The following is a 15,000-nucleotide window of genomic DNA, read 5'->3' as shown; positions in this document are numbered from 1 at the left end:
TCAAATGACTGCCTATGTATAGATCATTAATAGATAAACAGTGAAATGTCTATCTTACCTGTCTATCTTTATTTGCTCAGCTCAGTGGTAGTATGTTTGCATTGGTGAGGTGTGTGAGTGTGTGAGTGAGTGCGTGTGTGTGTGTGTGTGCGCGCGCGTGCGTGTTACTTACATAGGCAAATAAGAACAGGGAATTTCAACATGTATTTGAAATAGCCTTAAGCAAACAGACAAATTCTAACCAACGTTGAGACAGTGATCACAAACCAAAAGACAGACTAAGCAGACAGGCACTCACTCCAGAGAGAGAGAATGTCAGGTCATTATATCATCATCATCATCATCATCATCATCATCATCATCAGTGGTTGCTCTTTCCTCCCACATCAAGATATGTTCCATATTTCATTTAGGGTTCATCTTAACTCATGTTAATAATGTTTCTCCTACAAATAAAAATAAACAGCCTCGCAGGGAGTAGTGTATGTCAGGTTGAATCCTGAGACTGAATGCGCTAATGTGGCCATTGTCTGTTCACAGAGTTTACCCTGCTGTGTATTCACAAACACATCTCACCGAGGACTTTACAGATTACTGCTGGACATGTCAAACATGGGTCTCTCCTCTCTCTTTTCTCTCCCTCTCTCTCCTTCACACTCATACTCACACACTCCTGTCTTATTATAATAATGGGATGTGTGTGTGTGTGTGTGTGTGTGTGTGTGTGTGGCAGGGGGGGTTGGGCTTTCCAGTCATGTCTCTGTTACCGTCACTAATGATTCATTTGTCTAAGCCATAATCAAAACTTTAGCCCGGAAAACATTTTGACACACTTTGCTGTCGCAGAATAGACATACCTTGGGGTTTTTTGGTATGTTTTTTCTTTCTTTCTTTCTTTCTTTCTTTCTTTCTAACTTTCTTTCTTTCTTTCTTTTAATTTCATTTGTGGGGACATGCAAAATGTGGGGACACGTAAAATGTCTCCACAAGGTCCGTTTTTTCACACATTTACAGTGCTACAGAGCCACACGGCCCTCACACGTTCTGCAACTCTGTAAAACCTAAAGCCTACACACACACACACACACACACAGAGAAGGGAAAAGAAGGAGAGAGAGAGAGAGAGAGAGAGAGAGAGAGTGAGAGAGACAGAGAGAGAGAGCGGGGATCACCCTATCAATACACAAACAAAATTCCCCTACCCCAGCAAACTACAAGATTAAAAGAGCATGGAGGACATGTACACACATTCAGCATAACTGGAGGACAGATGACTTCAAAGCACCGCGCGCACCCCCCAAAAACACTCACACAGGTGCCTAGTTCCCATGAAGTAATGTTCATCTTGCTCATACTGCCTGTCCCAGCCACAGAGAAAACCAATGTACCAGAGAATTACAAGAGTTTTAACAAGAAACGAATGCCTCTTTTTACTATCGGATTAAACAAACAGAGAGCGAGAGAGAGAGAGAGAGAGTGAGAGAGAGAGAGAGAGAGAGAGAGAGAGAGAGAGAGAGAGAGAAAGAGAGAGAGAGATCTGTCTGTGCTGGGGAAGGAGTAGAGTGGTATGGCACTGGAAAAGTCTTAAATTAGATACAGTGATATTATATAAGAAGAGAGGAGTATGCTGAGCTCATACATACAGATAGTGAACTTATTCATGTGCAGTTCACACATACATACAGATAGTGAACTTATTCATGTGCAGTTCACACATACATACAGATAGTGAACTTATTCATGTGCAGTTCACACATACATACAGATAGTGAACTTATTCATGTGCAGTTCACACATACATACAGATAGTGAACTTATTCAAGTGCAGTTCACATATTCAGATGTTTGTTACAGTCAGACTGTAACAGGCTGGAAGCCATCTTTTTTTTTTTATAGTGTGAATGGTATATGAGAACTTACGGAAGCTCAGATAGTGACCTCGATTAACACACAGAGTGAGGCTCTGTAGGCTGAACTGAGTGAGCAGAACTCTGTCTCACTATTTCACTGCCTGACTGTCTCACCGTGTCCCTGTCTCACAGTTTCACATATGGCAGACTGTCTCACCGTGTCCCTGTCTCACTCTCTCAATGTCTGACTATCTCCCTGTCTCACTGTTTCACTATTTCACTGTCTGACTATCTCACTGTCTGATTGTCTGACTGTCTCCCTGTTTCAGAAACAGGAAGGGAAATGCTGAGCAATGCAGGATGGGAGGACCCAGTGTCCTTCTCCAGTCTCAAATACCCTACAGAACGACACCCAGAAAACACACACACACACACACACACACACACGCACGCACACACACACACGCACACACACACACGCACGCACACACACACACGCACACACATGCACACATACACACATACAGACACAGTCTCTAAAAAAGTTATCTGCTTTTCATATATCTCTTGTCTCTGCTGAGGATAAAGACCTCTGACCTCACTTGACCAGGGAGGTCAAAGTTCAGGTTTAGGCACTATTGACATGCACACGAAGCAGCAGTCTCTTTCTTGAGACTGCAATGTTGTGTCATCTGCACAACATTTAAAAAGCACTGACCACAACCTGATATGTGCAATACTTATTGACCAGTATAATGCAGGCCCTGAGAGATTTTGGTCTCGTATTGCCAAGGCTCAGCGGGGGTAAAGTGATCGCGGCTTTAACGGGAAGGTCCAGGCCACACTCTCCTAAAGCATTACGAAGACAACATTTTTCCCTAAGAGACCAAATAAACACAAAACAACAGTATAAACACACAAACAGAAGACCTCACTCTCACTGTAAAAAACCAAAGACACCCATTTCTCTCTGTTTTTCTGTTCAGACGGACGTTTAAACAGTGATACTAAAATAGTCATTGTTTGTGTTGTCACTCCACCTGCCCTGACCTTTCCTGCTGTGTTGGACTAATTTTCTTGGCGGTGAGGCGTTGACGTATTGCGTGTCTGCCTGCGCTCCTACCTGCTCCACAAAGGGAGTTGAGTCTCTGTAAGGTTCTTTCCCTTTAATAGCATATTTGCTTTTATTGCTATTGTTAAATCCACCATAACTTTTTAATGAAGTCTACATAAAAGGGGAATTCTAATTGTCTAGCATTCAAAGTCTGCAAACGGAGAGAGAGAGAGAGAGAGAGAGAGAGAGAGAGAGAGAGAGAGAGAGGGGGAGGGAAAAAAGATGTAAATAAAAACTCTGTCTGTTTTAGTATTTCTGAGTGAGCTGTGCATTCAATTTGTGCTTCAGATGTTTTTTTTTTTCCTTTTCTTTCTTTTTTTTTATGACAACAGTAATAAGATTTGAATGCTGCCAGTCTCGTCTTACAGTCCTCCCTTATTTCTCTATCTTTGTTACATGTTAAATTAACCACAAAAGATTTTATGGAGAAGAGAGTATTGAAGCCCGTTTTTTTCTCTCTTACACTCAAATCTGTCAGAAGCCTTCACCGTCATTAAAACCTCTCCACCTCCTGCTGTGAAAGTGTGCCGTGCTGTCGGAATATTCCATTAATGTTTTGATGTGCTACCGAATTTGCGATACGAATAGTGCACTTATGATCAAAATTAAAAAAAAAAAAAAAAGTCGACAAACAGAGAGGCTTTTGGGGTTGGGGGTTAAACTGTTTTTTTAACTGTTCACTGAGTTTTGTGCAGTTTTAGGCTCAGTTTTTACAGACAACGTGCGATTTATCTGTCACAATATGCCTCATATCAGAATTTATTATAGTATCTGAACCCGTGAACTGGGTGGATATCTCCTAAGAGACATCACATACATACAAAGCAGAGTATTCCTGCAGGACATGTAATAATAAAAACACTGTGAGAATTCTCAGTGACAAATGTTATATTGCAGCGTCATACGCTTTGTAACTCACAGCCCCATGCGTGGATTCCATATTCAGCGAGTTACATAAGAAATATTTTCATGCTCAAATCAATGCAAGAGCTATGTTACAACAAACAAAATTCCAGAAAAAAATAACAGAATGCGTGCAATCCCGTCAGCTGTTTCTAACACTCACCCTGTACAATGCAACGCCTGTGTTCGGACCGCTCTGACCTGGTCTGTGAGCAGTATCGAGTCTCAATGTTCATGCTTTTTACCGCCACCGTTGCTCCAGGCTGCCTCTGACACCAGCAAACCACGGGAATATTACTGACATCTCTGCTCCCTCACGGCAAACAGGCTGGTGTCAGGGCGCACTCATTTAAACGCACTCCTCCAGTCCTCTGATAGGACGGAGTTTTATAGACGGGGCTGCACTCGTGTAGTCGTATTCTGTACCCTACACCATTTCTCACTGTCAGAAAAAAAAAGCAAAGTTTTGAAGAGTAAAGGACACTATTTTAAATGACATTCATAACGTTGAAACACAACTTTTAGTGGATAAACAGGCTTAATTTAAAACTGAGAGCAGTACGACAATATGAGCAGTTGAAGAATCATTAACATATATCATAACAGCAAAACTATTTAAAACGATGGGATAGAATAGATTTATTCGAACAACAAATTAGCAGTGTTTGTTTGTTTGTTTTAAAAGACAATTTCATGAAGAAATTTTGCGTTTTGCTTGTATCTACGGGGTAATTTTTCTTGTAATTCGCTTATTCTATTGGTGTAACTATGCATACACCGACCTCATATTCTCTGTTTATAATGAAAATACAGGACCATCGCCTCAGACTCACAAATTAAATCATTCCGACTTCGATCTCAAGTCGTATTATAATAAATGCCAACAGTTATCGAATTTCGTGAAAGACTTTTATTTTGAAAGGTAGATCCGGAAGTTTTGCCTAAAACTCTCAACACTCGCTTCAAGTTTTTCGCGCCCGTACCGTCTCCGTACTTGGGTCTCAGTTCCAGAGTTTGTCTGTTCATTAATTATATTATTTTACTTAAGCAACTGCAACCGTCATTTGCAACCTCCACAAGAAGGAGGCTAAATGTTTTGACCAAGCGTTTCTGACCGCAGCGGTGCTATGAGTAAATACTAGTTACAGTAGCTGTCACAGGGCGCCACATGGAGGATATCTGGAAGAACGTGGAGAGTACTTTGGAGCTTCTGGCTGTCTCACAGACTAAGTTTGTGAGTGAGTGGGATGCACGGACCGTTGACAGAGCGTTACAGTGGGCACAATACTGTGAACACATATACACGCGCTTCCATACAAATTCCGTCATCAGAAAAGCGTTGGAGAAATGCCTGCGAGATACTAACGAACGACTGCGAATAACGTTTGAGGGTTACCGGGATATGCCGTTCTCTGATACGGCACAATGCCGGCACATTCTGTTAATTACTTTATTAAAAAATCCTGCCACACCGAACTCTGTGATCAAACTACTTTTTAAGAGACATTTCGAGGCAAATGGAGACACGGGACAAGACGACCAAAATGCAGATGTCGCCAGTCTCGTTCGTATAAGGTCGGCTTGTCAAGTCTTAGGGACGGCCAAATTCAGTAGAAACGTCCCTGGAAGTTTAGAGTTTGGAGCACAGGTACACGGTAAAATGCTGCGACAACGTTTGGATTCACTCCTCTCTTATCCTGACAACGACGTTCTCGCGCGGAATTTATTAGATTTTGTCCTGCAACATAGCGGTGGATTGGATAACGTCTCTTACGTCATAGCCGGTGCTGTCCTTTCGAAAAATGACATCAGTGGAGGGAACGTCACTGAAGACTTAATAGTGGATTGGCTACGAGATCACAACGATTTGCTCCTTAACATGTGCCAGAGTTTGCCAGCGGGGCTTTTGGCCGAACTTAGTGAACGATGTACAAAGTTCAGACTGGCATATTTAGAGATCCTGAAAGAGTGGGCCTCACACTTGGAGTATGATATCATCAAAGAGCTTTGGCAACAGCCCCGTGATGGCGGTGTATCGTTTAAGACACTTGTTAACCGTTTTAGGTCCTTACTGGCCTCAAGTGCTTCTGTGAAAGCAGACACAGAGAAAGAGCTGGTCGACATGAAAGAAGCTGATGGTGGTTTTGAGGTGATGGGGCTGAGTGTGTGGACGGACCTCCACCAGCATTCACTCAAGGACTTGACACAGAGTCAAAAAGGTACCTCCTTGACTTAAAACGAACAAACACGATTTTAAATGTCATGAGGAGATTAGGGCCATTGCGGTCAGTGTAAAGAAGGCCGTCCGCGATGAACGTTTTTAAAGACCAATGTGTGTACAGTGTATGTGCTTTTCCTCTTGTATCAGTGTTATTTTTTTGAAACTTAAATGACTACTCAGTGTTAACAGTTTTCTTGTCGTATAATTTATCAGATACCGTGTTATTTTCACGTAAAGAGGCAGCCGATATTCCTGACATTTCATTGTAATGTGTGTGTGATAATTAAGATGTGTGTTGGACGTGTATGACCTGTAGAAGACAGGGGGAGACATTGTTCTTTGTCTCTGAGACGCGAGGGAGGCTCATACTCCTCCACCACTCCTCTAAAAAAAAAAAACAAAAAAAACAGGAAAAAAAAAAACCGCACAGTCAGACATGACATAACATGTCCTATTATAAGACTGAAGTAATGAGGAAGAAGTCGACCCTCAGTGACTCTTAAAGGGTTTATTTTACGTGTTTGTCACTTTCCTTTATTATATAAATGTACAGTAACATGAGAAATAAAGAGTCATGCAAATTCAATATCATTGTGTAATGTATTAGTTATTTTAATATCCTTCATACCTTACGTATTGTACCATATTATATCTTTTATTATATCTAACATATATGTTACATTTACATATTACCTATATATGTGTGTGTTATGAATTCACATTCTTATCCAAAGCCCATTCTCCTCTATAACTGTCTATAGACAGTGAAGTGATAGGAGTATTATTACAGTATAAAAACTGAAGCACAGGACATACTGAAATCCCTCATTAAGTAAATGCTTCACAGCCTTGCCAAAGCTTTATTTATTTATTTTTAATTAAACTGAACATTCTGTTGGCTCCCACCGACATTCCACGCCCATCTTTATGACATCACTGCCCTCTTCTTCCTTTCATTTTCCCCCCATCCTCATTTCATGTATGCCATATGAATTCCATATCCAGCTTTGGCACACAGGGATAGAGCGAACATTCATCATAAAGGAATAGAATGGAGAGAGCCCACCAGGACTGGATGACAGATGGCAGCATGGCTTGTCACCTTGACAACAGATGGCATTAGGCCTCAGATTCTGTCTTAAATTGAAAGCAAAGGCCAAGGAGCGAACGTGTGTGTGCGCCTCTGAAATTGGTCCCTGGGGAAACAAAGATGCATGCTCCATCAGCTAGATTTCATCTGTCTGTCAGGATTAGATGAAATCTAGCCTGTGTGTGTGTGTGTGTGTGTGTGTGTGCGCGCGTGCATGCTTGTATGCATTGTGTGTGTGTGTGTCAGCGTGTGTCTGTGTTCATGTTTAAAGATTTATGAGGTCATCGTAGTTCGTTGACACACTCACTCAAACCAGATCACAGATAGTATCATGCGAAATCTAATTTAGATCAATTCGTCTCAATCTTGTTCAGTCTGCTTTAGTTTATGCATTTTGAATGGAGAAATAATTTGCACAGCAACTTGATATTGCCTATTGTTAATTCATTAATAAATTTCTTAATCTGTTTATTCTCATAAAGGTGTTCACTTTGCAGCAGCGTCTAATGAAACTAATGACAGTCATGATCCGGGCAGACAGAATGAAATTCAGATGAGTGCGATCAGACAGAGAGAGTTTGTATTTACCTGACTGGACTTCATTAGCCTGAAACTCACAGAGGTAAATGTCAGGGATTCTGTCGGACTGACTCTCAATTACAGTGTTTTCACTTTGGCCAGTCTGTCAGCTGTCCTTTGAAAGGTTAGTGTGGAAGTAATATTTTAATTTGACACGTGCATCTCACGTAGAGTTTTAGAAGTCGAGGACTCCGGTCGAAACAAATTGGCTACTTTCCGTTTTTTTATTCTTTTTCTTCTCTTTAATCTGTGCTTATTGCTTCTTCCTGTTTGTGAGTCGCTGTCGGATTCATGACATCTCCACAGATGAGATGCCAGCTCTCGCTTTTTCCTCTCCTTCTAGTCTCCTTGGAAACCATGGAAACGTGTTTTCTCCAAGCAGATATGTAAAGACAAAGGAACACTGGCTTTGGGAAAGCAAATACATTCATTATCTCTTCTCAAACAATGACAAAATGATGAACAAATAGCGTATTTTTCACCTGTAAACCTCTAACACATACTCGTGTGTATAGCGAGGAATTTGACATTGCGGCTGTAAATTAATCCAGTATTATCAGCATATACATGGAAAAAAGACAGCTAACACTGGTTAGGAGAAGAATATGACCGTGTCACAGACTCTATCCTTGTTGCACAGTCATGTCTACCGTGAGGACTGCTAATAGAGAATAGGATGGGATAGGAATATACAATGATTTTCATTTTCTGTTCTGGTCTTACATCATGTGTCTGCTTGCATCTGATGCTGTGCTACTGCTCCCCCAAGAATCTCTCTCATTCACTCTGCCCTCACACACACACACACACACACGCATACACATTTACCCATCATCCATCTGTCTGTGTTTGAGGTTTCCTCCCGCTGGGCTGGTTCCCCTGCGTGTTTCCCGTGAATGAGCTGTCTGGTTGGCTGGGCAGAGGCCATGTGATCTGGCCTGTCTCCAGCTTTGCGGTAGACAACGTCAAACCTGAAGCTTACCTAGGACCAGCTTTACCAATCCAGTCATAACTTTTAACAAGAAGGAGGCAAGGGAAGCGACTGATCAGCAACTGTTCCAGGATCAGTGATGATAGACAGCTCCATTTTTCACTTCTCCCACTCAGTTAGTCAGGCTCGAATCACCACTCAGTGTCAGCTTTACCTGTGCATGTCGAGTGTAGCCTTCCTGTTATGGTCTTGGTTGAAGAAATATTCACTATATGCAAATGTAGTTAAACAAATTATTAACTGAGGATGGGAACAGAAATAAAAACAATGCTATAAACATTCCCTGTGAGTCTTAAAATACCTCAGTTAGATGGAGCCATGAAAAGTACACAAAAGAGACATTCTCAGTCAACAACAACTCCCCACTCCATCCCAGAACACCGCCCCCCCTCCAACACGCTCCTTTATTCACGGTTTGGCTTCGCACCCAATTACCAGTCCTTCTAGGAGACACACACACACATACACGCGCGCGCGTGCGGCGCGGCTCGTTAAGCATGCGATGAAAAGCGGTGGGCGAGGAGGCGACGGGACAGCGTTGAGCATGTGCTATTTTAACCCCGTTCGCTTGACGGACAAACAACACGACTGAACCGGTCCACACATCTGACCGCTGTCATCTGCCCCTCATTTACCTAAAGGCCAACGCTTCCCCTTCTGTTAGGAGCTTTTCAGCTGTCGTCCCGTGTCTTTCCCTGTAGGTTTAGCTATGTATTCAATATGGTTATTTGATTAGGATGCTGATGAAGACAGATGATTGGTTGATCAGGAGCAGCTGACTGTAACCTGGACATTTTGTTCTCTCTGCCCGTGCTTGCAGTGCAGATTCACTTCATTATTACTGAAAATGACTGTGGCTCCAAACAGCTGTTACATGTTAGAGATGCTCAACTGGAGCCAAAATGGTTTCTGAGATGCTTTGGTGACGGTGCCAGGTTTGAAGAGGGAAACTCAGTTTTTGGTTAGAGCCAAGATGGCCTCTTTGGCATGGTTCCCTGACTATGCCAAAGAAGAAGTGAGAAAGCAGCAGGGCGTTTTGTCTGTGAGTCACATGTGCACCTTCAGTAAAGTGTACTGACTTTAATTAACAGTCTCACTGCGGATCTAAAACTGGCACACTGCTTATTTGCACTTCGCCTTCTTCTCGCTGACAGAGGAGTGATGATGTGTGTGCGTGTGTGTGTGTGTGTGGTGGGGGGGGGGGGGTGTCCAACAGAGTCAGACATGTATATTTATCACATTCATGTTCTGATCTGTTACGTTGTGTTCTGCTGTGTTCTCTTGCGTTTCTGCTCTTCTCTTCTCTTCTCTTCTCTTCTCTTCTCTTCTCTTCTCTTCTCTTCTCTTCTCTTCATTTTGTGAGTCACAGCCTGGAGACTGTGACTCACAAATTGAGAGTCAAACCCTGTTGGCTCTCCATGTCATTTGGAAACAAACACCTGGCTGACAAACATCCCACCGGCAAAAAAAAAAAAAAAAGCGCTGGAAAGAGACAGACAGGAAACCGCAGGGCTCACTGTGTGTTTGTTCATTAGTGGAACCTGACTGTGTGCTTCAATTAGTAATGCCTTGGTTTGTGTCAAATTCAATAATTCACTAATCATTAGTTTTCTCCCCTAGGTTATTTTAGATGTCCAGTGTATTCATTAAAAGGTAACTCATGAAAGGTGTATGACCCTGTCCATCAAATGAATCACAGGAACAAACACACACACACACACACACACACACACACACGCACTCACTCACACACACACACACTCACACACACACACACACACACATTCCCTGCCCTGGTTTTTCCTGCCGTGTACTGCAGTAAGGCAGCCCCAGCAGGTCACAGTCTCACAGTCAGCTCTGCGTGTTCTGGAAGATGTAAAGACTTTAAACATTTGTGCAAATCTGTCGACGGTTTCTGAGCAACATCTTTTAAGAGGTCTGAACTCAGTGCTGGCTGTCCACTGTCAGTCTGAAAAGAGAGAAAGAGAGAGAGAGAGAGAGGAAGAGAGGGGGAGATTAAAACAGAGAGGGAGAGAGACTGAGAGAGGGGGAGAGAGACAAAACGAGAAAGAGAGAGAGAGAGAGAGAGAGAGACTGGCACCTTCCACCTTTCACACCTCAGTAACATTGGCCTCCCAGGGCTGAAAGGCTGACAGCATGACGGGGGGGGGTGGGGGGGGTGTCTTCTCCTCTGATGCAAGGCTGTTCAGAACAATAAATAAAAAAAATAAATAAATCACCAGATTTGTTCTTGCTTCTTTTCCTGCTCTGTGGCTTACGTAACCCATTTGCATAAACGTGCTCTGTCTTTTTTATTTTTTTTGGGTGGAATATCTTAATGTGCAATATTTCCACATCACCACTTCATTCTTCCGTTTTTTTAGAGAAAGAAAATATGGTGAGATGTTGCAAGCATTTCATGAAAAGGGTCTTGAATTAAATCAGGTGAAGAAATATTCTCTTCTGTCTTTGACAGTGGAGAGAGCGCTGGACAGAGTGTGTTACAGTCTCAGAGATTTTAGCTTGTCAGTTCGACTGGTTCATAACTGTACCAACTCAGGGATGAGGAGATGAAATTCTGTGTTTCAACAGAGAACATGATGAAAAGGAGAGATACTGTCTGTCATCTCTCTCTCTCTCTCTCTCTCTCTCTCTCTCTCTCTCTCTCTGTCTCTCTGTCTTTTTTCTGTGATTTTTCCAGGCAAAGTCACGCTGTTCGCCAGACTGTTATATAACATGACTACTGCAGCAGCTTTCAGAAGTCTCGCTCAGCAGGTGATGCTGTACTGATACAAACACACGTCCTTGCAGTCAACCGTTCTCCCGTCTTTTTTAACGCAGCGTCGAAAATCGGCCGCTGCTGTCGGTTATCGTTTCTGGTGTGATTTTATATCAGGGTTGAGAAAACTGGAGAGACTGTGCTTTTGAGAAATTCACGCAATTTGAAATATCACCTTCATATTTGATCTTCTGTATTTAATTTCAGATTGTCAGGCTCGCAGTAAGCCCAAGACCCTAGACCCTCCCTCTCCCAAGCCAAACTTCACTTCTCTTATTTTCCTTTCATTTATTCAACACTTCCCTCAACACCCCTGATCCAAATCGGGGGTTTAATCAAAGGCAGGGTGGGTGTGAAGTGGGTAAGAAGGATTCATTAAAACTCAGCATACGCGCGCGCACACACACACACACACACACACACACACCCATCTGGCAGGAAACAGTTCTGAACAGGAGACCCAGTCCCATGGGACATGTAGCTCCTTTCAGCATGTGGTTAAGCTGCTTTGTCTCTCTCTCTCTCTCTCTCTCTCTCCTTGATCAGTGTCAGACAGGGGGCGACTGGAGGGTGTAGGGTTTTGGCCACACCTGAGTCCATACATCCAACAATAACACACACCAGAGCAGAGACAGTGCACTCATCATTCACATCCATTTCACTGTCAGCATCCCTCACTCACCCATCTCTGCCTGGCACTTAATGTGGATTCTCTTTTTTTAAAGACTCATTTAAGTACAGTATGCTGAACTGATACTGAACTGAACTGAACTGAGCTGAATTGAATTGAATTGAATTGAATTGAATTGAATTGAATTGAATTGAATTGAACTGAACTGAATTGAACTGAACTGAACTGAACTGAACTGAACTGTACTGAACTGAACTGAACTGAACTGAACTGAACTGAACTGAACTGAACTGAACTGTACTGAACTGAACTGAACTGAATTGAATTGAACTGAATTGAATTGAACCAAAAGCAGAAAAATGGGGGGGGGGGGGACATGTACTATCAGATTGTTTATTGAAGTTAATACTGAATCCTGAACTCTGTGGCACGTTTGACTGTGTGGGAAAGAAAAGTGTTGCGCCCATGAGGCAGTTAGATAACACTGCACTTTTCAGATTCTCATTCACACCAGACCTTCTGTAAAAAAAACAGGCCAGCTCACAGCAAAATAGAACTGCATTATCAGAACCCACAGGACAGACTGCCTCTACAGCACAAACCAAACTATTATCAGAACCCACGGGACAGGCTCCTTCTACAGCACGAACCAAACTATTTTAGGACGCAGTGACTGGCATGGCACGGAGAGGGAACAGAGAAGAAAGAGGGAATGTCTAAAAAGGGGGAAAATGTAAATGTTCAATAAAAAGTTCCATTTTCCTCCACACGGGACACAGATATTTTGTAAAATCTTTGTTGTTGTTGTTGTTTTGTTTTGCAGAAACACCTCACAAATAGTCATCTCCTCATCTCCTAACCTCTGCTGGATTTCTGTGCCGTTGCCAAAGGCCTAGTTAGGTTGTAAGAGACCATTAATGGAGTAATTTGTGTGGAGGCACAGACGGCTGCTTATTAAAGTTTAGTGCCTGAGGCTAGTTTAGGGTGCTAAGGGATGTCATTTAAACTTCAATTACAGCCGTACCCCCTCTGTGGCTGAGCTGTAATTACAGCAATGACAATAGCAAAGAAACATCCACGGAGAGTTCGGCCGATGACATCACAGAAATCTGGGGCTGTCCAAATGGACACTGGATCTCTAGTCATAAAGAAATGTTACACCATAGCTAAAATTACTTTATAGCGTTTTTTTTTTTTTTTTATTGAGAAGTTAAAAATTGTGCAGCAAGAGTAAGAGAGAGGGGAAGCGAGAGGGAGAGGGTAGGAAGGAAGGAAGGAGGGAGAGAGAGAGAGAGAGGGAGAGAGACAGACAGAGAGAGAGAGAGAGAAAGGGAGAACCAAAGTTTGCCTATGTGCGCGTGTGCTCTTTGGGTCAGTCCTTAATTTCTTAATAGTGGCCAACACTTCCCCTAAACCATGCCTCAGTTCCAGTAAAAAAACACCATGCTTTCACCAGTCGGTACAATTATTGCCTGAAATATGACATACAGGGTGAAGTCTTAGAGCTAAACTAGCTTCTCTCTCTCTCTCTCTCTCTCTCTCTCTCGCTCTCTCTCTCTCTCTCTCTCTCTCTCTCCCTCACGCTAATGTGTATCATTTAGAACACCAGCATACAGGAAAATTCTTCCTTAAATTTTTTGAGCTTCAGAGAAACAATTTTCCAGGAAATGAAGAATTTTCCATTCAAGAAGAATCACGCTGTATAAAATGCAGATGCCAGCACTTAAAATGTTTCCCTTATTCTGCTTTCAGGTCTTAATCTACACTCGTTCAGTGTTGGCTGATCTCGCCAAGTTATCTGTGTGTGTGTATGCGTGTGTGTGTGTGTGTGTGTGTATGACTGTGTGTATGTGTGCGTGTGTGTGTGTGTGTGTGTGTGTGTGTGTGTGTGTGTGTGTGTGTGCAGTGTCTGAACCTTAATCTACCCTTGCCCTCCAGAACCAACATGCATGAATCCTGTGTATTTGTGTGTTTGTGTTTCTCTCTGTTGTGTGGGAGGTTATATGAGGTGTGAGGCTCAGTGAGAAGTGATTTAAAGAGACAGTATAAAGGACAAGACATTCCACTCAGAATCTCTCTCTCTCTGTGACCATCAGCAGCCAAATAAACAGGACTGTGGACTTACCCTGATCACTTCCCTTTCTTCACTCCCTCTCTCTCTCTCTCTCTCTCTCACACACACACACACAAACACACACACACACATTTCAGGCGTACAATATCAGATACTTCCTCTCCCAAGGCACCAGATCTGTGTTGACACTTCACCATGGCACATGTCTACTCCTCCACTTTCTCCCCTGCTTCATCGCTCTCTCCCTCCACCCCTCTCTCGAACAACTCTACGGTGACCTGGTCCGCTGCAGGGGTTCTCCCCAGCGTAGTGTTGGGACTCTGTTGTGTTTTGGGCGTTCCTGGAAACATGGCAGTGTTGGTCGTGCTTGGAAGGCGTTTGAAGGGGGGAAGTTTCACCCTGCATCTGATGATGAGTTTGGCGGTTTCGGACCTGGTGACGCTCCTGACCCTTCCTTTTTGGATCGCCGGCTTTCTCCGGGGTTGGCTCTTTGGTTCTGGCGTCTGTAAGCTCCTAAGTTACGTGGTTTACTGGAGCGTCTACACCAGCGTCATGACCGTGACTTTCCTCAGCATCCAGCGTTTCATCCAGGTGCTCTATTCCCACCGCTGGGCTCAGCTCCGAAGCAAGGGGAAGAGGGCACTCTTAGCGGGCCTTTGGGTGCTTGGAGGTCTCCTGGCATTACCATACCCTTTCACCAAAGATGTAGTGATGAGGAAAAACCTACCCATGTGTCAAAGGGCTCACGCGTCAGAAGCTGAGTACGCG

At 43.1% G+C, this 15,000-nt stretch overlaps 2 protein-coding genes across 2 annotated transcripts in view; both read left to right on the top strand.

Moving 5' to 3' along the window:
- Positions 1 to 5,023: 5,023 nt before the first annotated feature.
- fancf (FA complementation group F) lies at positions 5,024 to 6,103 on the top strand. The gene has a single exon (XM_030790524.1). It carries the CDS (start codon positions 5,036 to 5,038, stop codon positions 6,101 to 6,103), a length of 1,068 nt encoding a protein of 355 aa, XP_030646384.1. The 5' UTR covers positions 5,024 to 5,035.
- An 8,324-nt stretch (positions 6,104 to 14,427) lies between these two features.
- The window catches only part of LOC115826642 (leukotriene B4 receptor 1-like), an 8,481-nt gene continuing 7,908 nt past the window's right edge, over positions 14,428 to 15,000 (top strand). The window contains exon 1 of the mRNA XM_030790523.1: positions 14,428 to 15,000. This exon is cut by the window's right edge and continues 321 nt beyond it. Within this exon, the coding sequence (XP_030646383.1) occupies positions 14,428 to 15,000 (573 nt within the window).

Source organism: Chanos chanos, chromosome 13 (assembly GCF_902362185.1).
Source record: "Chanos chanos chromosome 13, fChaCha1.1, whole genome shotgun sequence".
NCBI classification, from domain to species: Eukaryota; Metazoa; Chordata; class Actinopteri; order Gonorynchiformes; family Chanidae; genus Chanos; species Chanos chanos.
Note: the sequence above shows the minus strand (reverse complement) of the source record. Positions and strands in the feature narration are given on the sequence as shown.

Coding starts and splice junctions, on each gene's coding strand:
- fancf (XM_030790524.1), top strand. CDS start 5,036: ATGGAGGATATCTGGAAGAACGTGGAGAGTACTTTGGAGCTTCTGGCT.